This window comes from Brachycentrus maculatus, unplaced genomic scaffold (assembly GCF_059751285.1).
Source record: "Brachycentrus maculatus isolate JH-2025_06_01 unplaced genomic scaffold, ASM5975128v1 h1tg000334l, whole genome shotgun sequence".
Classification (NCBI taxonomy): Eukaryota; Metazoa; Arthropoda; class Insecta; order Trichoptera; family Brachycentridae; genus Brachycentrus; species Brachycentrus maculatus.
The window spans coordinates 685001-710321 of NW_028281083.1; the positions used below are offsets into that span (position 1 = coordinate 685001).

General features: G+C 29.8%; 1 protein-coding gene across 4 annotated transcripts in view; it reads left to right on the forward strand.

Moving 5' to 3' along the window:
* Window positions 1-25321, forward strand: part of cv-2 (crosveinless 2-secreting protein) — a 172028-nt gene that overhangs the window by 72988 nt on the left and 73719 nt on the right. For all 4 annotated transcript variants that reach the window (XM_088268864.1, XM_088268866.1, XM_088268865.1 and 1 more), the window contains exon 4: window positions 7968-8056. In XM_088268864.1, the coding sequence (XP_088124990.1) occupies window positions 7968-8056 (89 nt within the window). The remainder of the gene's footprint in view (window positions 1-7967; window positions 8057-25321) is intronic.

Consider the following 25321-nt stretch of genomic DNA (forward strand, 5'->3'; position numbering starts at 1 on the left):
GTTTAATAAAATATTTGATTTTTATTTTATAAAACTTAAAAAGTGCTAAAAATTATGATTGACAACTTAAAAATGATAGAAATATCGCTGTTTCTGCTGCCTTACAACTAACTATTTTTTATAAATAAGGTGGGCACAAACGGTAAATAATGATTTTTATTATTTATAAAGCTTACGTTCAGTCAAAAATAAATCATGTTTCATTTCAACAAAAAAATGAGGTTTATTTTGTTTATTAAAAGGATTATTAACTTATGTGTTTGGTAATATAACATTCTGCATATCATTCATTGTATTAAACAAAATGAACGATGAATGATAGGGAGAGTGTTAAAAGAAATAGCTTTTCGGTTAAGAACTATGTATTTTATATTTTAATAATGTACAATAGTTAAGTTACAAATCCATTGGTGTTATTCTTAGCCTGTGTTATTGCATTACTTTTAATTCATTTGTAACACTTTGGTACATACAAGTACATCTAACATACTCGCATTGCATATTAATATACATTGTTTTGTTCCATGCTTAGCGCCAGGATAGAATTACGTCAGAATAATGCATTTCGCCTTAGCAGGGAATCAGCTGTAACAGGAATCATGAACTGTGTCGCTATGAATAAACACTAATGCTCACAGTTCACATGTTCATTAGAATAGTGGTTAACGGGAGCAACGCGTATGGCTAATTAAGTGCCAACATTATGCTACAATATCATGAATCAACTCGTATTCATCATTGGGTATTCGTTTAGCAGGAATTTAGTGATGGCTCATGTACATCATTATTACTTACTTGCCACAAAAACGTATTATGAATTTTAAAGTTTTACTTTGTAAACACCACTACTTCTAAAAATCTATTGTGATACGTGTTTCGATGCATTCCGCATCATTTTCGAACATTGATAATCTCTGTTGTGCAATTATCGATATTTTATCTTTATAAAACATGTAATACTTAAACATAAATCGTTTAAAATCACTATTACAATAACTATAATATATTAATGATGGTTTAATAATTTTTTAGTAAATATTTTTATTAAATATAAAAAATTCAATTTAACAAAATATTCGACCGCTTTGATGACCCAATGATAATTTGTTATGGTTCCCTGAATACTCACAATGAATCAAATGTGAGTGTCAATTTGGCAATCGAAATGGTAGTATATTCTTGTATTTCAGTGTTTTCGTTAATTATCTTTAATTTATATGTGAAATTTTGAAAATTTGAAAATTAAAATTTTTTATTTAATAATTATCACACTTTCTAGACATATTTGGATAAGATTATATAAACGATAAATATATATATATATATATATATATATATATATATATATATATATCTATATATATATATTTATATTTATATATATATAAATATATATATAAATATATATATATATATATATATATATATATATATATATATATATATATATATATATATATATATATATATATATATATATATATATATATATATATATATATATATATATATATATATATATATATATATAAATATATATATATATATATTTATAAATATATATATATATATATATATATATATATATATATATATATATATATATATATATATATATATATATATATATATATATATATATATATATATATATATATATATATATATATATATATATATATATATATATATATATATATATATATATATATATATATATATATATATATATATATATATATATATATATATATACATATATATATATATATATATATATATATATATATATATATATATATATTTATATATATATATATATATATATATATATATATATATATATATATATATATATATATATATATATATATATATATATGTGTAAAAAGGAAATTATAATTAATATTTACATCGCATCGCAATTTAATTCAGGAATTTGTCGAATTTGTTTAGCGACATCTCTCCATGTCACGAAATGTGTCTGTATTCGCTATGGGGAAATCTCAGTATTCTAGTTTGTACATAACATAGATACATTATACACGTTTATACATCGTTACCTCATTAGGTTCCCTTTCAAACAAGTTATGAAATTGATGTCTAGATTCAAGGCAACTTCTGCCATTCATTCAGACTTACAATAATAATAATTATTGCAATAGTCGGTTTGATTGCTCCGGCCGCATAAGACTGAATGCAGTCGAATAAGGTTAATTTGAGAGAAATCTCTTTGGATAATGCTGAATTAGATATTTGCGTATATGTTTACATAGAAATTACATATATTCGACGGATATTATTATGGGGTAAAAATAAAACAGAAAATAGCATGTAAAATTATACATATTATTTATCCCCTGTTTTATTTTGATCTTGCTGAAAATAATTCGCCATACCAAATTACTTAAGCTATCCATTCGATTGAAATAAATTTCATAATGCCTTACATTGTTTGTATTTTGAATTAAGCCATTTTATGACATGTATGATTTTTCCTCAAATGGAATCGATTATGTTCTTGGTTTTCCGTATACATAGGTTTTTGTTGATTGCTTTTAAATGTTTGAAATAAAATATTCATTAGCTAAGCGTATTAATTAAAAAACGAATATCCTATGGAAATAAAATAAAACATTATTATTTTGCTATATTTTTGATAAAAATATGGATTTATTGTAATTAAAGCATTGGGGAATTTTTTTTTCAATAAAATATTATAATCTCGACTTAAAGAATTTCTCAGTATCAATTTTAAAAAAAAAATTGAAATTTTTTACACGTGTATAAACGTACTGTCGAGAAAGAATTGGCTGAAATTCACTCAAAAAACTCGAAAATATCATATTTTTATTATTATGAGAAATAGTGAAATATATTTATTATTAAAGGAGCAAGTCATATTTTTTATCATTATGAGAACATAAAAGCGGATAAATTAAGCAATAAATAATATAGATTTAGACAATAAATTGACACAAATTTTAACTCTTGATTTACACAATAAGATATATTTTCAATATATTTTTGCTAAAACAATGCCTTTTATGTTTTGAAGGTTGATTTTTATTTCCAGAGTACATATCGCTCACTCCTTTCAAGAACGTCATTAATCAAAAATCGTCAATTTTCACTTGTGCATGTTTTCGGAATGCCCAGAAAATGTGCTTTATCCCAACAAAAGAGGCATATTTTTAACTTAATATTTACCCGCTACATGGCAGAAAGTGTTGTTTTTGCAGTTTGAAGAAAAGGTATTGTTTGATTTTTTTTAAAATAAAATAGTTATTTTTCTAATTAAGAAAAAACCTTCAGGTTTAACCTAAAAAGATCTGTTGCTCAGTAAAAAGTTTAATAAGTGGCTTGATATTTACTTTTAATAAATTATATTATATTTATTAACTTTAAAAACGTTCTACTGAAAAATCAAGTTTTTTGATTTATGACGTTCTTGAAAGGAGTGAGCGATATGTTATCTCAATAATGAATTACTCTGGTATTTTCAAATTTATTAGTAAATTGTGTCTAAGTTTAACTTCCTTAACTAAATAACGATGTAGCCAATCGATGGGAGTAGAATGTTTTGAAACTCTTTATCGCGATACAAATAGGCTCTAGTTTGAACAATCTTCGGAATATGTATTTTCGTGGTTTTGTTTACAAGGCAAGAAACAAGGGCGACTCCGGTACGGGGTACCTCGTTACTCTTGCCTTATCTTGGAAAGCTTTTACAGATGTGACATTAATGTCAGAATCCTTTTTGAGTATCGAGATAGCAAATAAAATATGGATGTCGGTCATCATTAAATTTGTTACATTATAATGGATGGCGGACAAGTAAGGTTTTGCTTTGTAATCGTAATGTTCAGATCTCGAGTCATTCTTCTGCGTTGTCCTTCTTCAACGGACAGACTGCAGATAAAGCTCATTAATCAAATCATATCGAATGTACAAAAATGGATGTTTGGCAGTTTTAGCTATAAGGGGTTTATCATTTTTGTATATTTTCAAATTCACCAAGAAATGGGGTCTCAAATTTTGCTATTTGCAACAGAAAAAAATGTGGTCTTAGCCGTCAAAAATAATCATAGCTATTACGGCTGTGGTGCTATCTCACAGGTCAGAAATTCTAGGTTCAAAACCATTCAACCACAAATTAATTACTATTTTTAAACACCAGATACCTAGATTTAGGTTAATCTAAGAACAGTCCGGAGATTTTGAAAAAACGGGTAAATACACGATAAGAATACAAATATTCACATCACTATATGAAAAAACGTTAAATATTTGTATTTTTGAAAAACAAACTTTATGGGAATAAAGATAAACACACACACACACACACACACACATATATATATATATATATATATATATATATATATATATATATATATATATATATATATATATATATATATATATATATATATATATATATATATATATATATATATATATATATATATATATATATATATATATATATATATATATATATATATATATATATATAAATATATATATTTATATATATATATATATATATATATATATATATATATATATATATATATATATATATATATATATATATATATATATATGTATATGCATAAACACACAGATATGTTTTATGTCTATTATGAATGTAGATTGGTTGAATTGCTAAACGAGTTGACAAGCTGGATACAAAGATTGACAAGCTAACAAGGTATAATTGATTTTTCCTCGATTCTGGACGGTCGCGTGTTTCTACTATTATGGACAAGGCAACTGCAAATTAATTTAATACGTCATTTAATGTGATCATTTGTCATTAATTAATATATCAGACAGAACCTTTGCCATGTTTCCAGCTCAATTATTGCCATACCGGAAATTTCAGTATTTTTATATCTTGCCACTATAAATCAATAAAAAATTAGCATGCAATGTGTCTTTCTAGTAACTCAACTACATATATGTTTTAAGCCATATTCCGAGTATCAGCTTCTACGTCACATTAGCGATTATAAACTGTATGTTTATGTGTTGATTTTTCATAAATTGAAAAATTAGAAAAAAAATGGAACGACTTTGGAATTCATTTTTTTGTGTTTGTATAACATGTATATTGTAATTTTCCATATTGTAATTATATCGAAAGAAAAAAATCAATTAAAATACATGCAAGGTCACCTGCTAGGTGCGTTCCTATAGGTAGCAAAAAAAAGTCATATATAAAGTTATTTAAATTTTACCAAACTAGGGTTAATTTTTATTGTTGAAGATACTTAAAATACTATACCCCTAGGAGTATGATTGCCCTATTTAAATTTTCTAATACAATTTCAACGACTTATGTTATTCTTTTGAAAATTTCTTCGTCAGTGAAAAGATTTTTGTTCCTCGAATTTTCATGATATTTTTTAGACATAGTTGTTCAACCTTTGCGAGTTTAATCTGTAAAACAGTTTATCTGTCATCGTATAATTATAATTCAGGGAACACATTTTCGTATTTTTTGTTAATAAAAAAAAATGTTGGATGTAATCTTCGTCGAAATATTTTCTAATATATCTTTTTTTTCGTGACGTTTATAAATTATGTCAGCCCTGAATGTGATAATAATTGTTCGTTATTTTCTCCTGAAAAGAACGACTAAAAAGCTTTGCAATTTAGCTTTTGAGAAATGTTGCAATATATTTATAAAGTCAACAAGCTAGTATGCGATGTAATTTATGACACATGGTAATGTAAATTTCTATATTGTAAGCGCACGTGATCGGAGACTCGATGTGGTTAACCATATAAGATGAATCTTACTTAGCTGTGTTTGAGAATATATACATTAATATCATTATTTGAAAAGTTATCGCCGAGAGATAAATTATAGAGATAAATTATAGATGATCAAGGTGCGTAATGCACGCAATATTTAAACGTAAATATATAATGATCATTATTCTACCTGAGTGTTTTATGTTGGTCTCTCTATTAGCACTGCATTGCGCATTGGTTTAAATAAATATTTTTCCTTGCAAATAAAAAAAACATATTTCATTTTAATTTTAGATTGGCCATTAACCATTTTTACTAATTTCATATTTGTTTTTGGTAAGGTTTTCTATAGGGGAAAAAATGTAAAAATTAAATATTGTATATTTTTCGTTGATGAACACAATACAAATAAAACAGAATCAATTTTTCTATAAAGCACTGATGTATATCCTTTCTCTATTCCAAAATTTATGTAAAAGGCTTTTGATTCTTTTGAATATAAATAAAAATAAATTTTTACTTACTTGCTTGGTTAGTCAATTAGTTAGATTTTATTTTTATTCATATTAGATTTAATATTTACACATTTTTATGTCATTATTTACATTACTCATGTAATATTTGAACAATCTAAATATAATATTTTTCTCTCTACCTCCTTCCCTAAACTCCCTTTATCCTTTGCCCTCCTTATTATCATATTTTGTAATTTATGTTTTTTTTAAATGTCAATTTGTAATTTATCTACCCTCTGATTGTTAACAGCTAAATATGGTATCAAACGTTCTTCTTCATCTATGTTGATATGTCAAAAAATAATCACCTTATACATGTGTAACATTCACTAATTCTACACATGATTGACAACCACACTATTCTTGGAACTTTTATATAAGTACATATATATGGTTCGATTTTCGAAACATAGTGCTTGAATCACTAGAATTTTACTAGAGATATCTATTGGTGAGATGAAAGAAGCTTTTTATTACGCACAAACTCTTTTATTTGTATGTGACGTCCGAATCCTGGATTATAATAACATACATGAGAAATGCTAGAAAAATTATTATTTTAGTTTACAATTTGACCAGTTTTTGACACACTCAAAAATGTTGCAAAATTATTTTCTAGACTGATTTTGTTCTATTATGTGTGTGTAAAATAACTGACAGGGCGCAACAACGATTTGAGAGTAAGACAACCGTTCGTTTATTGATATGGCATTTTATTTGCCATTTGCCTTAAAAGTAGCACTTACAAAGGCTAGTAATGATAGTAGTCTGACCGAATCTAATGCCGGGGTCTTCGTATCAAATCACTCAATCATATCACCGGAGCGTTTAAACATCGATACGGCGACGTTCTACCTGTCATAGGTAATCATCACGTATGCTAATGAGACGTTTCCGAAACTCCCAGCCATGGCCAGATGACTTAATTGGGAGTGATCATACAGATTTAGGATTTATTTTGCATTATATTAGATGCCTCCCCGGGGCAGAGTGAGACCACCCGCGCCGCCTCTGGACATCAAATAACAAAAGTTCCATGGTTTCGTTTATACTATCTTATACAGAAAAAGTCTACAATAAAGGTTTTTATTGGAATAATTGTAAATCTGATGATTGAATTCATATACAAAAATACACGTTTAAACAAAACAATACCAAGGAGTTTACTGCCAAAAATGTTAGAGTTATAAAAAAGAAAGCTCATTAAATTTGTACTTATTTGGGTAAACTTCCAATAGTATCACTACGTAACAAGCTTTATCAAAATTAAATATAATCTCTGTACCCAATTAATTTCATTTATTTTTTAAAAAATAATCTAGGTGAAATAATACTAAAGAATGTGACATATATATATATATATATATATATATATATATATATATATATATATATATATATATATATATATATATAAATATATATATATACAAATATATATACATATATATATATATATTTATGTATATATATATATATATATATATATATATATATATATATATATATATATATATATATATATATATATATATATATATATATATATATATATATATATATATATATATATATATATATATATGCATATTTATATGAATACATATTTAAATATTCACATACATATATCAATAAAAGTTTCCTCTGTATAAAATAATGACATGGCAATCTTTTTTCTCCTTTCAGCGGGTAGCAGAGAACCTTGCCAGAATGAGGGAGAAGAAGTAGCAGTAGATTCCATAAAAGATATGAGCTGCTTTCAGTGCATTTGTAAGGTAATACAATATTTAAACATTCTTTTGTAACGTTTGTGAATTATCTATAATAACTTATAATAAATTTATTACATGTATTTATTTAAAAATATCTTGTTCAGTTTAACTACTTGGCTTGATATTTCAAAGCTCAATTTCTCGATGGTCCATTATATTTCTTTTTTTTTAACTCTCATCCTTACATATTGGCTAATGGGGCATTGCATCGTATTGAATCGTTGTCATCTTAATTGTTGATTACATAAAAGAAAAGTAAATGTTAGTTTTGGTTGAAAAAAAAATGTTTATTTTTAATTTAAGTTTTACTTGGTAAATACCACTATTTCATAAAATCTATTATGACACGTCTTTCGATGCATTTTGATAGTATTTACCAAGTAAAAATTCAACGAAAAAATATGAAGATTTTACTACAGACTACAATACGAATATTAGACTACAATACGTAGGCGTATGTCGTTTATTCGAAAACATAAAAATCTTTCTAATAAACAATTTTAAACGTTAAAAAATATTTGCACGCTTAAACATAATTTAGTTATTTGAACACATTCATTTAATACCCTGCCCCAGAGCCCAAGGCAAAATTATTTCACCGCTGCTTTTCAGAACTATCGAGTACGAAAAATCGAATAAAAATGAATTCAGAGAAATGGCAAATAAGAAAAAGTGGGGAAGCCTTCGAGTGATAGAGTTTTTTTTCCGACTGGTGAAAACGTTTCTTTTTGTGAGAGAGTGTGCTTTGCCAGCGCATTGTGGTGGCTGGAAGCGCCCTCGGGCCGCGGGTCGGCCTGAATACCTCGAGCGGCCTTCAGTAATCACCCCACAATAATAATATTATACTATCCATCTCGGTACCATTTCTTATGGGTGTCATTTAAACGGCGAAAACACGATCAATAATATTGTAAAGGCGAGATTAAGCAAACCAATAATTTATGGTCGGTAATTTTCAACCTCTCTGCTCTACATCACTTCGGACGAGGAATAAATTTTGATTGACAGTAACATCCAAAGGTTAGCTTCTCATCTGCGCCGGAGATGTCCATTGCGAATTCCATTTATTAACCTTTCTCGTACTGATCATCCAAAAATTACACGTGATCTGAAGCGGGGTACCAAAAGACCCCATTTCATATTTGTGTGGAAATCGTATTACGCAACTCCTGACTCAGAGTCACAGTGTCACACATTCTACGTCTTCATGGACTAGCGGCGGCCATTTGGTAAGCGAGAGGTCGGAAATCGGACAAATCAAACGAAAACAGAGTAATCTAACTGTCTCGCTCTCCCCTTGTATTAACACCACATTTATTAGAGTGAAAGAATGTAGAGTATCTGGAATATTTCGAATTAGGAGTAATTAATGAGATAATTTTATATTAATTTCCCATTTATTATGTTAATTAAACAATTAACAAAATAAATTTTATTTTTCTTCTTTTATTAGCGTTTATACATAATCTAGCGTTTCTCGAATATGTGAATATAATCCAGGATTCGGACCTCACATACAAATGAAAGAGTTTCTGCTTAAAAAAAGCTTCTCTCATCTCACCACAGATATCTCCAGTGAAGGTTTCAAATATGAACAATATATTTAAAAGCTTCAAGAATTTGAGTAGTGTGGTTGTTGTATATATATATATATATATATATATATATATATATATATATATATATATATATATATATATATATATATATATATATATATATATATATATATATATATATATATATATATATATATATATATATATATATATATATATATATATATATATATATATATATATATATATATATATATATATATATATATATATATATATATATATATATATATATATATATATATATATATAATGGCTAGAATTAGTGAATGTTATACGTGTGTAAAGTGATCACTTAAACCAGCCTATGACGATCGTAAGCCCCGTAAATGCCCAGACTTTCATATTCTTCTTCATCTTTGTTGAGAATTAAAAAAAATAGTATGGCAAATTTTCTTTACTATTATTTTTGAGGTAACAATGGAGGAAGTAGCAATTATAATATAATATGTATAAGTTATCGAATTAAAATTCATATGTGGGTGATTTCGAACCCCCTGTTCGATCCGGCTGGGTTAACATAAGAGCCCTGTGTGTCTGTCGTAAAACGCTCGATTCAAATTGAACGGTAATTATTTTTTTCTCCGTTAAGATACGAATTTAAATAAGCGGGTTGACTGATTTCGGCACTGGTCACTGGGTACGGAGAGGGGTTATTTTTTTTAAATATGATACATTCATTTACTGTTGTTCTTATTTTCAATGTAATCTCTTAAAAATAAATGAGAACGGTAATTAATTTCGATGAATTCCCTAACACTTATCAACTGATTAATCTCTATGTGTGTACATGCGATTATTTACTCAGTTGACTATATTAAGCAATCAGTCGTACTGACCATGGTACCAATACCAACGCTATTATTTTAAAGTAATAGAAATGCAGCCCTCTCACATGAAAAAGAAAAACCGGACTGTGATTATTTATGTCGTCATGAACGCGTCGTAACTATAACGGAAGCTACTATTTAAATAATTTTAATTCGTGTAAAAATATTCACATCAAACTATGTTTCTTCAATTTGCAGAAATAGTCACCTAGGGTCCTTTAGATTTGCAATCAATTAAGTACATACATACACATAAAACTTAAAAATAAAAATTAAATAAGTGAAAATAAACATTAAAATCAACTGGTTCGAGAAACAGCCTTGTTCCACATATTGCTTTAGAATTCTGTAATGAGGAAAGCGTTCCGGACGTGAAATTCAATACATCTAAAATGTTTAATCGTATCCTTGTATCTAGTACACAATATATTCAATTAAGTCTACAAATGTTTTTAATTATTTGTTTTGTAATACATTATGAAAATATGCGAAAACTATGATGTTCTTGAATCAACCCTTTCAGTAATCATTAAAAAATGACGAAAAAAAACCTTTTTTTTTAAAGAAAGAGTTTTACAAACTGTATATCCCTGACCGTTTTAACCCTGGGACTTCCATTTTCCTTTGTTAAAACGATAGATGCTTCATCTAAGTTGAGACCCTTATAATAATATTCGAACAATTAGTTATTCAATCAATTTATTTATATTTCATCACACACATAATTACAAATAACAATAATGTGCCCACAACGAGTATTTCCGTGCCGAGGGCACATTTTACAATACTTCATAATAGAACTATAAAAAAGAAAATTGTGTATGACACATACATCAAATACGTGTATATCCTAAATAAAAACCTAAAAATAGAAAAAAGCGTTTTGTATATCACCGAAATTGTGGTAAATTCTGAAACGTGGAGCAGCACAAAAATCCAAATTACAGGGCTCACAGTGGTACCAACACTTTCGTCGGATCTTTTCCCCTCTTGTCATTTCTCCCGCTTTACCACACCATGAATCGAGTTTATTTTCACCCGAGTATATTCGGGAGTAACCTTTTCGGCAGGTAAAGTTTGCCCGAGTTATCTCGGGCATAGGAATTTTCGCACATAATAGCCGCCCAAGTATACTCGGGCGAGGTCTTTTAGCGGTATATCAATATTTTAATTTAAGTTTTACTTGGTAAATACCACTTTTTCTTAAAATCTGTTGTGACACGTATTTCGATGCATTTTGCAACGTTTTCAAACATCGTATATTTTTAAGTCTATTTTTTTTGTTGAGTCCTTGAGATGTTAATTAACTGCCTATTTATGTATATAAACTCATTATAGGATTTAAATACTATTCCAATAATGAAGATATTACGTACTTTACTATTTAAAGATTCGCTAAGAATTTCTTTGATTTATTAATAAATAATTCAATATGAAACGTTTATGTCACTGACTGAAATCAATCATGATTTGTTCACTTCAACATGCTTTGGTGTACTGATAATTATTGTAAAGAAATACATTTAATTGTTTTGACATTAATTACAAGTATTATCCAGACCTGTTTACTTCCATTGAAACAGTTCTCCGTTATACGGGCACCGGTTTCGTATTATACACTTGGTATTACATATTGTATGTACCTTCAAGTAGATGCATCCTGCGCGGTAAGGAACCTAACATCGTCCCCTATTTATTAAAGGAACAATAATAAAAAAGAACATACACAATTTACGCGAAAATAATATTCGTCGGAAAATAAAAAAAAACTATTTTTTTCCTTCTAGATGAATTAATAAATTAAGTATTTAATTATTAAATTATTTTCGTCCGCCTCCGTAGTGTAATGGTCAGCATACTCGGCTACCGTTTCGATTCCCAGGGGGGATTAATAAATATAAGGGATTTTTTCACTCTAATATTTATTCAATATTACACTGGACTGGTACCTGAAGTGGAGGGCTGATCACCTTTCCTTCATGTGTAAACGATCGAGATAACACTGCGTTTATATAAAGCAGTGCCCTATGCACCATTGGGGTGCGGTAAGGGTTTTATTATTATTATTATTAAGTATTTAATTATTGTGTCTTTAAGTTAAATATATAAAACATTTAAACGGTTAAAACATTTAAAATTTCAATCATCTACCACCTTCTCCAGTCCTGCAGTGTACTCCCTCTTAGGACCTTTGTTTTTTTCATAATTTTTCTGTTGTAATCAAGATATATTTTTCTATGTAAAGATTATGTATTTATAAGATACTTTGGTTGTTTGTCGCACAATTTCATGAAACAATGCGTATTCATGGAATATACCCTGCTGACGCCAAACAGTAGTAGTATATGTATATAGTGATGTAAGGGTGAAATTGAATTACATGTAATAAAAATAGAGGTATTATAATGTCCAAATTCGCACATTGATATCATTGTTATGAAAAAGGCAGGCAAATTAAATGAATAAGCCATATTTTATAACATTCATATGAACGATTTAAAAGGAGAGCTTTTTATTTTTTGACATGTAAAATATGTTATAAAGTGACGTCAAAAAACAAAGAAAATTATTTGTTTTTTAATGATCATTTTGCATCCAATGTATCATGGACGTGTTGCTTTAAAATTCGGTGATATCGTATGGTCACTTGGCTACCCAGATAGCCTGATATAACACCACCAGACTTTTCTGTGGTGCTATCTGAAAAGCAAGGTGTAACATACATTAATCATCCACAGTCTTGTGTTGATCTGAAAGCCAACTTTCAAATATTTTGACAGGGACACTACACCCTGATCAAAAACGAGCTGAAGATTAAATTAGATATTGCAAGAAGTGTTAAATATAATTTTTCATAACTTAGCAAAATGAATTGTAACCGTATCAATAAAATATTTCAAAGGCTATTTTGAATGTATTTTTTTAAATAAATTGCTAAAAAATTAAAACATTTACTACCTTATGGGTCACCCTATAGAAAGGTTGTGTTATCTTATACTATGTATGTAGTGTTTATCGGACGTATCAGTGAAGGTAAGTCTTAGACTGTAATTAATGTTCACATTGTCCAGCGAGTTTCAATGTAGAATTGATTAGAAGAGGGATTTAATTTCCAGCGATCGTCTCATGTTACCGCGGTGTATGAAGGTATTTATCTATTTATTTTCCACGTATCATTGCTCGAAGAAAAAGTACTCGATTATTATGCTATGGATTCTACATTCTTCAAGCCATGTGATAGCATATCGTTGAAGTTATCAATATTTTGAACACAAAAATTAATACTTGGGATGCGAAGATAAAATGAAATAAGTTAATGTGATAAAATAATTCATATTATTTATTGCTAGAAGAAAAAGTAATTGTTAATATGGCTATATATTCTACATACTATGTGAGTATAATGTAGAAGTTATTAATATTTTAACACAATAATTTACTATGCATGCGAATAATACGAATAATTGCGGATAAAAGAAAAAACTAGAATTCCACTTCCATTATTTTACCGCTCCTATTACAAAATACATAGAATAGGGTCCGCAAATTTTAACCGTATAGTATAGGGACCACGGTTTGCGAGTCATCCAATCGGTAAGTCTTGGATCCAGGCGCGAACTGACGTCACACTACGCGTCATTACAATTTAGGCGCAACGGATATTTAAATGACTAAATCATAAAAAAACACATCTTACCTATTTCTTTGCATACTTCAATATGAAGATTACCGATATTTTAGTATTTTTGATGATAATATCGCTTAATTTTTTTTTGTAGAAAACATGAGAATTTTTATGTGCAGAAACGTCAAACCGCAGGCGCAGGCTTCCCAACATTTTATATAAATATATATTATTTATTGATTCGGCATTAACTTTGTGGAATGACATGTTGATACAACTAGTTTCGAAACTTACAGATTATTTCATCTTCTGGTAAAAATTAAAACTAACGAACAAAATATATTTAGGAGTATAAATAGGTTAATAAATAAAGGGAAGGAGGGGGGGGGGGTTAAGGAACATGATTTTTTGTAAAATGAAACATTGGTATAATAATGGTGATTTAATTTAAAATAGTATATTGTTAATTAATCTTGTTCCTTAATAAGATCGTCGTGCCGCAGAATATATCCTATCATCTGTTCTTTTCTGTATTCTGTATTTTTTTTCCTTCACTCTCTAAAACCTTTCTTTTAAAGTTCATAACATCAAACTACTTTTTCTACCCTTCTCCATTACCATACCTCAAACACTTTGCCTTCTAGTCGTTGTCTAGGTTTCACTACTTTATTTTAATTAATTAATTAAATTTATTTATTTATGATTTATTAATATGGTAATAAGATTTTTAAAATAATTCAATTCATTTGCCAGACATTTCTACTTTTTATAATTTTTTAAAATTAGTTACGTATTTCTCTCCAATATAGAGACTTAGCTCTTATGCTTATATAAACGTATTTTGTATCGTGATCTTAAACACATTAAATTTAAGTATGGTTGAATTCATAGAACGCTAAAAATCCAAAATGAGTGCATTTTAATAATAGGTTTTACAATGTAAATATTGGTTTAATATGAAAGATTTTATCGCCTATTAATAACATACAAGCACGTGATTGATATTGTTGTAATAAGATAACAATAAATCATATATTAATATTTGCATTACAAATAAAACTCTTTAGTGTATAATTTGACATATTGCAAATAAAAGTTGATCGATCTATTTGTTGCCAGAATGAATGGAAAAAAACTTGTACAATGCAAAAGTGCAACAAATCTTAAGGCATGAGTTCACGATCTGCGTCTTAATAAACACGTACTTAATTTTTTCATCGAGGAAACACGCTATCAATCAAAAACTGGATTTGCATAATACTGTCGAGCAAATTGAAATATACTACATACTTTAAACATCTCAGTTTCGTCAAAATAAAGTAAAACTAATTTTAATCTTTGCTATGAAATAATAGCCAAATTAACTTCTTTAAATAAAAATAAAAACGTTCGATTGTTCAAAATTTTAAGTCTCCTAAAGTAATTCACCGATTTCTTTGAAATTTTGACACAACGCGTGTGTTAAAATTTCAAAGCAATCGGGTTTGTCATATACCCCTTTATATGAATTTGTGACAGGTGTTTTACCTGTGACAGATAATTATGTTTTTTAAAACACTTTTTTACCTCAATGGCAGCGCTATCTGTTGACCGTAAAGGCAATACACTCAGTACTAAACATTGCTCATGGCACAACATGCTTCTAATCAGCTGTTGTCATTTTTGGCGTTTCAATTGCAAAGTTGCAACACGTTGGTTCATAAATTTGATTTTTGCGTATAAATAATTCATATACGACCAATTTGTTTTATAGATTTTTTTTTTGTTTGTGAATTCATGGCATTTTTATTTTACTTTAACAATCGAAATTCGATTACGCAGTAAGTAGTAGATCCAAATCTAATAAAATGGGTATTTAAAAAAAAATCATTATTCATCCGACAAACCCCAGGTTAAAAAAAAATTAAAACGATCCTTTTCTCAAAAAAGTCGATGACCACTATTATAGACGATGATCTCTTTTCCTTTTTTTCTATTACTTATGGTACACACGGTAATGTTTCGTAATGGGGAAGAGAATATCTCGATCACGGCTCTTAATTTGTGAACAAAATGTATCATATTTTGCAAAAAAGAAAATAGAATCACACACATGGATCCGAATGCTCGAGAATTATTTTTAAAAAAATACACTTTTCAGTATCATGAACTGCCCTCTGAATATAATAACACGATTGTAATTTATTTCAATCACGTTACTCGTATAACTTCCACATAAAGGGATACTAGAAGATTTTGCAAATAATATGTCATTCTTATAAGGATATACAAAAGTATTTAATATACCAATAGATTATTAATTCAAACGCCTACCAATAATAATATTTGCTTTTTTTTCTCCGATTTAATTTTCATGTTTTTATGTTGTAGCCAATTTAATTAGATTATGTATTCAAAATGTTAATTCGCCATTCAAAACAAATTGTCGTTTAGCATACTGAACATTGAAAATAATGAGTTTTTTTCACCCGAGGAATGCTGAAATAATGACACTGCAAGATCGATACAGTATCCAATCTTAGAGATGTCGTACAGTAAATATGCATTGGTTTTAAAATATATTTTTTGTTGTTGTTCCTGAATTCCTATGAAAAAGTTGCCACAGAGATGAAAAAAATAAATGGATCGTGTAAAGAGGAGCATTTAAATGACTTATAACTTGACGTTGGTTGGTTTAAGTGGTCACTTATTGTACTTTAAAAGCTTCCGCCACATTATTAGGTCCGGTGATGAAACTTTTGGTTTCCATTCGGACTCATCCATTTAAAAAAAAAAGAAAAAGTCGAGTTTTTTGCGTTCAAAGATGAAAATTATTACCAATGTTTTCAAAATCGGTATCACTGTCAGCGGGGTATGTAAGTTAATACCTGTCATTTATTATACTGTGTAATACGTACTATTCTACTTCATTTTATTTTTAAAAATTCGAGAAATTTGTGTATTTTATTTATTTATTTAAACATCATGTACAGAAAAAAATAAGTACAATGTCGGGCTTATTGCTAAAAAGCAATATCTTTCAACCACCCAACCATATTTTTAATTCGTAAAAACGTTTCACGTATCTGTTGAAATTTTATGTTAAGTATTTAGAGCTGAAACCTTTATTTAGCAATATCAGATTCTCACCAATATTTTCACACTCTGAAAAACGCAGGAAAAAATCTCGCAAAGTAAAAAAAATACGCATTATTTGACTACAGTATACATTACATTTTTTTTAACAATATTATATACTGTGTAATACTATGTTTAAATATTTGTACATAGAAAATGGTGTTAATCTATTGAAAGAGTTGATGAGAGACGAGAAGCTCCGTTACTTTAATGAAAATCCTATTTTTATAATAATTTCTGCGTTTCTGTTAAGGTATCAAGAAAATTCTTATTTACAATTGTGGTATTAAATCCCTTTGGACACAATATATAAACACACTCAAATTAGTGAAAATCACTTTTTTATTATCATTATTTTTACAATCCATACTATTTAAATAGACGATGAGAATTAGTTGATATATCGCTCACTCCTTTCAACAACAAAAAAACTTGATTTTTCAGGAGATGGTTTTTAATGTTTAAGAATATAATAAAATGTATCAAAAATATATATCAAGCCACTTATTGAACTTTTTAATGTGCAACAGATCTTTTTAGGTAAAACCTGAAAGATTTTTCTCCATTTGAATAATATTTCAAAAATAAAAAATCAAACAATACCTTTTCTTCAAAATGCAAAATGCAATTGTTGAAAGGAGTGAGCGATATATCAGAAAAAAATATTAAGAGGGATTATTAAAAAAATATTGGAAGAGTAAATGGATTTATACGATAATTGGCCAAGAAAGATTCATCAACATGAAAAATAACATGTTCAGTAAAAACCTTAAAATTGATCGAATAAACAGTTAAATGTAACGTTATTAGTATGTACCTTCAATTTATAATATTTTCCCGAATAAGTGTCGCATAACTTACGTAAATTTTGTGCGAGAAATGATTTTTACATAATAAATAAAATAAATACGGCACTCCTGCTTTACGATACCATTACACGGCTCCAACAAGGTCGTTCGTTAGTTTCGGAGGTCATTATAACCTGTACTAGCGACCGCTATCACGCACACATTCACATACACACGTAGATACGTGCTCATACAGACACAAACATGTATACGCATGAACATACACACTCTCATACTTTTCTATAACTTACTAATAATGCTAGATTTTCCAATATACGAGGAGCGATTAAAAAGTTATGTATTATTAGAAATAAGTTTGTAAAATTAAATTTATTTTAATTGTGGAAGTGATTGTAATGTAATGATGTGATTAAAAATAATTTAAGAGAAATGCATATGTCACTATTACACGCTGATTATGCCCCTATCCGCGTCCTGATGGTGCATAGGGCACCTCATCGGATCGATGCAGTGTTATCTAGAAGGCAACGTGATTTGTTCGACACTCTAGTTTCTTGGATATATATACAATTTGAATCATTTATTAATTGATTCGGTAATTTTGTGGTAATATCAATCCATCTTTAATTTAAATTTAACTTGGTAAAAACCACTATTGTGGTAAATAGTGGTATTTAAGAAGTAAAACTTAAATTTAAAATTAATCAATTTAATTAGACGCCCAAGGGATCGTTATTAATATGTATTACAAATATTTCACAGAATCGAATCGATTCACGGAAATAAAATATGGAACAATCGAATCTTGCTAGATATCGCCTCTTGGTCGTAGAAGCTTTATAATTGAAAACAAGTTCCGAAAATCCAGTCGTATGGTATATAGAATATTCCAATACATTCCAATACGTATTTTAATATATGATATATAGAATAGTGGTTACGTGGTTGTTTTAAGTGATCACTTAAGCCAGCTGATGCCAGGTTGGAAGTCCTGAAAATGTCCATATTTTTGACAGTACAAATATTCTTATAAAAACTATAATCAATCGAAAAAATTGTATATTTAAAAAAAATGCGTATGAAAATAATGATAATCGTATTTGAAAAACAAATTAACCACAGTGTGGTTTACACTAGTTTTTTAATGATTGTTTATTTTCTTGTTGTATTTGTTAGGAATTTAATATACTGCCACCGTTTTTTAAATGACTTTTATAATTAAAAATTATATCCTCAAGCCACTCTAGGGTGCCAATGAACTGAGTAACTTTTTGCAATTCCTAATAATTATGTTCATACCTACCTACTAATCAATCATAATAATTTTTGATACAAAAAACGACGTTTGGGATTCCGATGAGAATAATCAATTAAACGCCGGTGTAGAAGATCACGGGACTCAGATCGTGAGATCACGAGTTCACTCCCCAACTCGAACAACAAGATGTCATTTCTGCCTTCACACACATTTTTTATTCATTAGAACCTAAAATCTGGTGGGGTAAAAAGTCTACATAATTGGAAGGCATGTATGACTGGATCTATGGATATGAATGAAATCAAGAGTGTCAGGACAGAAAAGTGTGGCGTTTCATCCTCTCCGCTTGCCCCTGGAGAGAAACGGCGTTATAGTCATAGTGGTAGTAGTAGTAGTAGTAGTAGTAGAATATGTGTGTGTGCCATGTGCTGTATATTGTAATGAATCTATGCAATTTGTAAAAATAATCAAGATTTTTTATTAATTTAAAAACTTTTTTTTTGCAAACCGTAACATAACATCAAAAAAGCCAAAATGATGCAGAAAACCTCTGGATAACAATTTAAAAAATTATGTATTAAATTAAACACTATTTTTTTAAAGATACAACTCATTAGACTCAAAACATCAGCGTTTGATTTTAAGATTTAATATTAAAATGGAGTTTTACAAATTAAACACCAATTCTATAAATAATATACACATTTTTTTCTATAAATGAATGCAGAACAATGAAGTGAAACCAATTATTCATGTGATACGTTTGGATCAGGATGTTTGGATGAACTCCGCAGTAGAAGGGGTATTTAAATAAGCTAAGGAATGTATGGGAGAAAAAATGTTTAATCACTTCCGCATTTTTGTGTCTGACTGAAAATCGCAGAGAATCACTCCTCACCGATTATTATTTAGACCCGGGCAACTTAATATAGGAGTGGGGCAATGTATTGCAGAAAATTTGCCGACTCATCAAGGGTGCAAACTGTGCCTCTGTATTTCTCTTATACTCTGCCTTTATAATTAGATACATATATCTCATTTATTCCATGTTTGATGCATTCCTTTATTTATTGTAGCTGTACATACGTTTTCTGGAAGCTTGTCAGTAAAAGTCTTCTGTATAAGCTTGCCATAGGTGCATAAATTATATAACTTAAATTTGCGTTCTTATTTTATTATATTCTCAATATTATTAATATTTAAAGCATTTACTTTGTGGTGAGTCATTTTTACTAATTTATTTTTTTACTCACAGTGAGTGGTTATAATCTAATATTATTAAAAGTTTTGTAAAAAAAAAGTTCTATATAATTGATTATTTCAATTGTATGTCTGAGTATGTTATGATACGTCTTTTGTATTGGTGATATTTTTGAATTGTTATAATATGCGAGTTAGTACGTTTTCGTCGGAACATAATTTGATTTATCCTCAATTTTTTTTTGGATATATAGATATTCTATCCCAGATATATATCCCGGATATATCTATTTTACAGAGTGCCTGTGTCATAACTTTTACTTTTTCATTGTAGTAAACAGCACTTTTTGTAATTTTACGATACTATAATAAACTATATGTCCGCCTCCGTAGTGTAATGGTCAGCATGCTCTGCTACCGTTTCGGAGGTCCCGGGTTCGATTCCCAGGGGGGTTTAATAAATATAAGTGATTTTTTTACTTTAATATTTATTCAATATTACACTGGACTGGTACCTGAAGCGGAGGGCTGATCACCTTTCCTTCATGTGTAATCGATCGAGATAACACTGCGTTTATATGAAGCAGTGCCCTATGCACCATTGGGGTGCGGTAAGGGTTTAAAAAAAAAATAATAAACGTCAATTTTTGGCACTGAACTCAATCAGAATATACAAAATATGAATTGTATATTCTGAATGAATGAAGACATTTTTCGATTGAAGTAATTTTGTTTGGAAATGATTTTATTTTGAATAATCTATACTTACTTATATACCAGTAAAATAAATGTTGTAGTTATACACGGATTTGGAATGTATTTAAATGTACACATAGAAAACAGTTTTATTTAAATTTTTTTCGACATAGCGTAAATTCAAGTATTCATTACATCCGTCAAAGTTTCACATTTAAAAGGTATGTAGGTTAGGAAAAGAATAATTGCTGAATAAAACGTGTTCGCTCTAAAATAATTTTGATTTAAAGACTCTTTCGTGTTAAAAAAGCATTACTTTTTACTATTTTTAGCTGTGGTGTCGCTAGTTTCGCGTTAAGAAAATATCCTAAAGGGTCCGCCAAATAACTTTTTTTTTTTGAAAATGGGGCGCAAAACATCGAGTGTAGCTTCGGCTGTGTGGCACGTAGCGCCGTCCTGTTGAAACCAAATGTTGCCAATATCCTCCTCTTCAATTTTTGTGAACAAAAATCCGTTCAACATGGCCCGATAACGATCGCCATTGACTAACGGCCACTCCTTGCTCATTTTCAAAGAAAAATGGCCCAATTATGCCTCTGGACCAAAATCCGCACCAAACAGTGACTCGTTTTGGGTGTACCGGCTTTTCAATGTATGCGTGCGGGTTTTTTGTGCCCCAAATACGACAATTTTGCTTGTTTACATACCCGCCAAGATCAAAATGAGCTTCATCCGAAAAGATGATTTTTTTGGCAAAATCGGCATCTTCTGTAAGTCGAATGTCGCAATATTTTCCAGCGTTGTTCAAGCGTATACACAACCATATTCGCTCAGCGGAAGGATAAAACTAATTATCTGTCAAATCAAACATGAGCTAAGTGTTACCATTCACGAAATAAGCACTAGTTGAAAAAAAAAACTTTAGATGGCGGACCCTATATTATTCTTTCACATATGGTATTCCTTTCAAATAATAAATGACATGTTTGGCTGTAGGTAATAAGAATTAATGTGTGTGCATTTCTTGTGATCACGTTCAGCATACAAAACCTGATGCAAGTCGACTTAACTAATGGTTGTGGCGCCTACAAGAGGCATGGTTACCAAAACATATAGTATGTCTAACAATGTATACTTAAGGGGGTAATTTCAAACATACAATTCGGTAAGTGACTGGTGCGTTAAGAGCCAGAGGTATCTCCACTCTAATTTAAAAAAAAAAACATTTTTTTAAATACTTAATAATTTTTTTTAAACTCCTTACCTTTGAATGGCACTTTATTTAAATACTATTTATTTATTTTTAATAAAAAATTATTTTTTCAATACAAAAACGATGTTTTACGCAAAAAATCAATATCGTTAAATGTACCTGGGTTTAAAGAAAATTATGTTTCTGGCTATCGAATATCCCGCCTTAAAGGTATAATAATAATAATAAAACCCTTATCCGCACCCCAATGGTGCATAGGGCACTGCGTCATATAAACGCAGTGTTATCTTGATCGTTTACACATGAAGGAAAGGTGATCAGCCCTCCGCTTCAGGTACCAGTCCAGGGTAATATTGAATAAATATGACAGTGAAAAAATCACTTACATTTATTTTACTCCCCTTGGGAATCGAACCCGGGACCTCCAGAACAGTAGCCGAGCGTGCTGACCATTACACTACGGAGGCGGACAATGGTATACATATGTACTATTAAGATTTTTTGTCAACAAAAAAATACAGAGAAATAGGAGGGGTATTGTAGTTTAACTTTGCGCTACAGTAACCTTCTTTTCACCAAAAAACAATTAAGAGAAAAAAATAACTGAAATTTGTAAAATCTTATCATCAATGATAAATAATAAACAATTTAAATACACAATTAAAAAAATCGTTTCATTTAGTTTGAATATGCAAATGGTGCAAAAAATTACTCAGCTTAACGATACATTTATATACAAATAGGTAGTTATATTAACATAATATTTATTGCCTTTTACCAGTTCTAAAACGATTATTAATACTATCATATTTTTATGATATGATATATTATAATATTAATAAATTCAATACTGTTTTTTTTTTAATAGAAGAGAAATATGTGTGTTTTTATTATTTACACAGACATTTCAATTTCATACTATTTCTGTGAGCCGCAGCGGCTCATTATTAGAAAATGTGTATTTTTTTAAATTCGTGATAATAAGAACGATGTTTTAAATTAATTAATCAATAATTTTTCATCGCAGTTCTCTTACAAATAAAAAAAAATATATTTTAAAAATTATTAAATTGGCATCTTAAGAGTCTAGTGTTTTATAAGGGGTGAGTTTGTTTTTTTTTTTTAAAGAAATAAAAAACATTAATAAAATCTCAAAGAAAAATTATGTCGTATTTAAAAACAATAACTGTATTTTTGAACGATTAAGTAAATATATTTTCGTACCTGAGCGGACATGAATTATTAATTCATAAAGAAATATTTTGAGTTGAGAAAGAAAAACTAGTGAGAATGCTCTTCTTCACCAGTCTTTCCCTCATACTGAGGATCGTGACCCCCTGCTGGCTTTCTCTGGAACCTCGGAAAACACTCCTCCATTGGTCCCTGCATTGTACAGCCTTTAGAGCTCCCGCACAGAGAGGCCTGTGATCTCTTTCACCTGGTTGGTCCATCGAGATTTTTTTATTTCCTCTTTTTGTGCACCCTGCTCATAAATACAAGGTCATGCCACGGGTAAGGGATCCTTACCATTTACTGTAGTGCTTTCAAATATACATTATGTGGGAGATAAAAAAGAGGGTAGAGCAACGTTCCGCTGCTCCACTCCACCACACTTTGGCTCCATAAATACCGGTAATAGTTGTTCTATATTAAGGTATTTTTTCCGGCTCCAACGTTTATCTTCCTTCATTGTAGTTTTTAAGCTTCATAACTATATTTTCCAGGTAGTGTATGCATAACTTGGTGACGACTCCGCTTCTTAGCATCTCCTGTCGGTTCAAGGAATCAATTTTATGAGCATCACACTCCAGTTGGAGAATCCATTTGTTGGACCATCTGGTTGGAGATCTACCTCTAGCTCTCCGACCTTCAGTGCTTCCCGTTACGACAACCCTCTCCAGGTTGCCTGGTGGTCCACGAGCAACGTGGCCGAAGAACTGGAATACACTACCGAAGTGAAATCAGGGCTTAGTGATTAGGCTTAGCTTTCATACTGAGGTTTGGGCCCTCGCGGCGGGCCGTGACGTCACGCCGCCACCTGTTGGTGTGAGTAAACAGAGTGACGCAGGTGGCTGGGCCACTGACCGGCGCCGCGACCCGGAACTGCACGACCCGCTACCGAACCGCGGGACCGCCAGCCGCCAGCCGCTAGCCGGCTCCGTGCATACGAGAAATGTGCCTTCTCTGCTATCACAAACATATCGCCTATTCGCGCCGGACGAGCGAGCGTCCCTATAACCGAATTTTTGGAAGATCTTACTTATTTATTACATTTATTAAAAAAATACATCAATATTAGTTTCACCTTCACATAAATCCGCAATAACAGTCCACCACCGTATTATAATGGTCAGCACGCTCGGCTACCGTACTAGAGGTCCCGGGTTCGATTCCCAGGGGAGGGGTCAAATCAATATAAGTGATTTTTCACTCAAATATTTATTCGATTTTATCCTGGTCTGTTACCTGAAGCGGAGGGCTGATCACCTTTCTTTCGTGTGTTAACGGTATTAAGGTAACACTGCGTTTAAATGATGCAGTGCCCTATGCACCATCGGGTGTGGATGAGGGTTTGAAGAAGATATGTAAATATTTATAATATCCATAAATGTCTGTACACGAAATCGGGAAAGACCGGGGTGTGAGTTACACCACCAAGATAAAGCTTGTCAGGAGTTTGGTCCACTCCATTTTTCTCCGTGCTGCTGAAACATGGACCATAAAAGCAGCAGAAACGAGAAAAATTGACGCTTCCGAATTGTGGTGTTACAGGCGCATGCTCCGAATTCCATGGACAGCTAGACGAACCAACGAGTCCATTCGTCAGGAATTACACTTGAATGGCTTGACTGTGGCCAATGTCTGTACACGACGAATTTTTCAGTTCTTTGGAAACGTTGC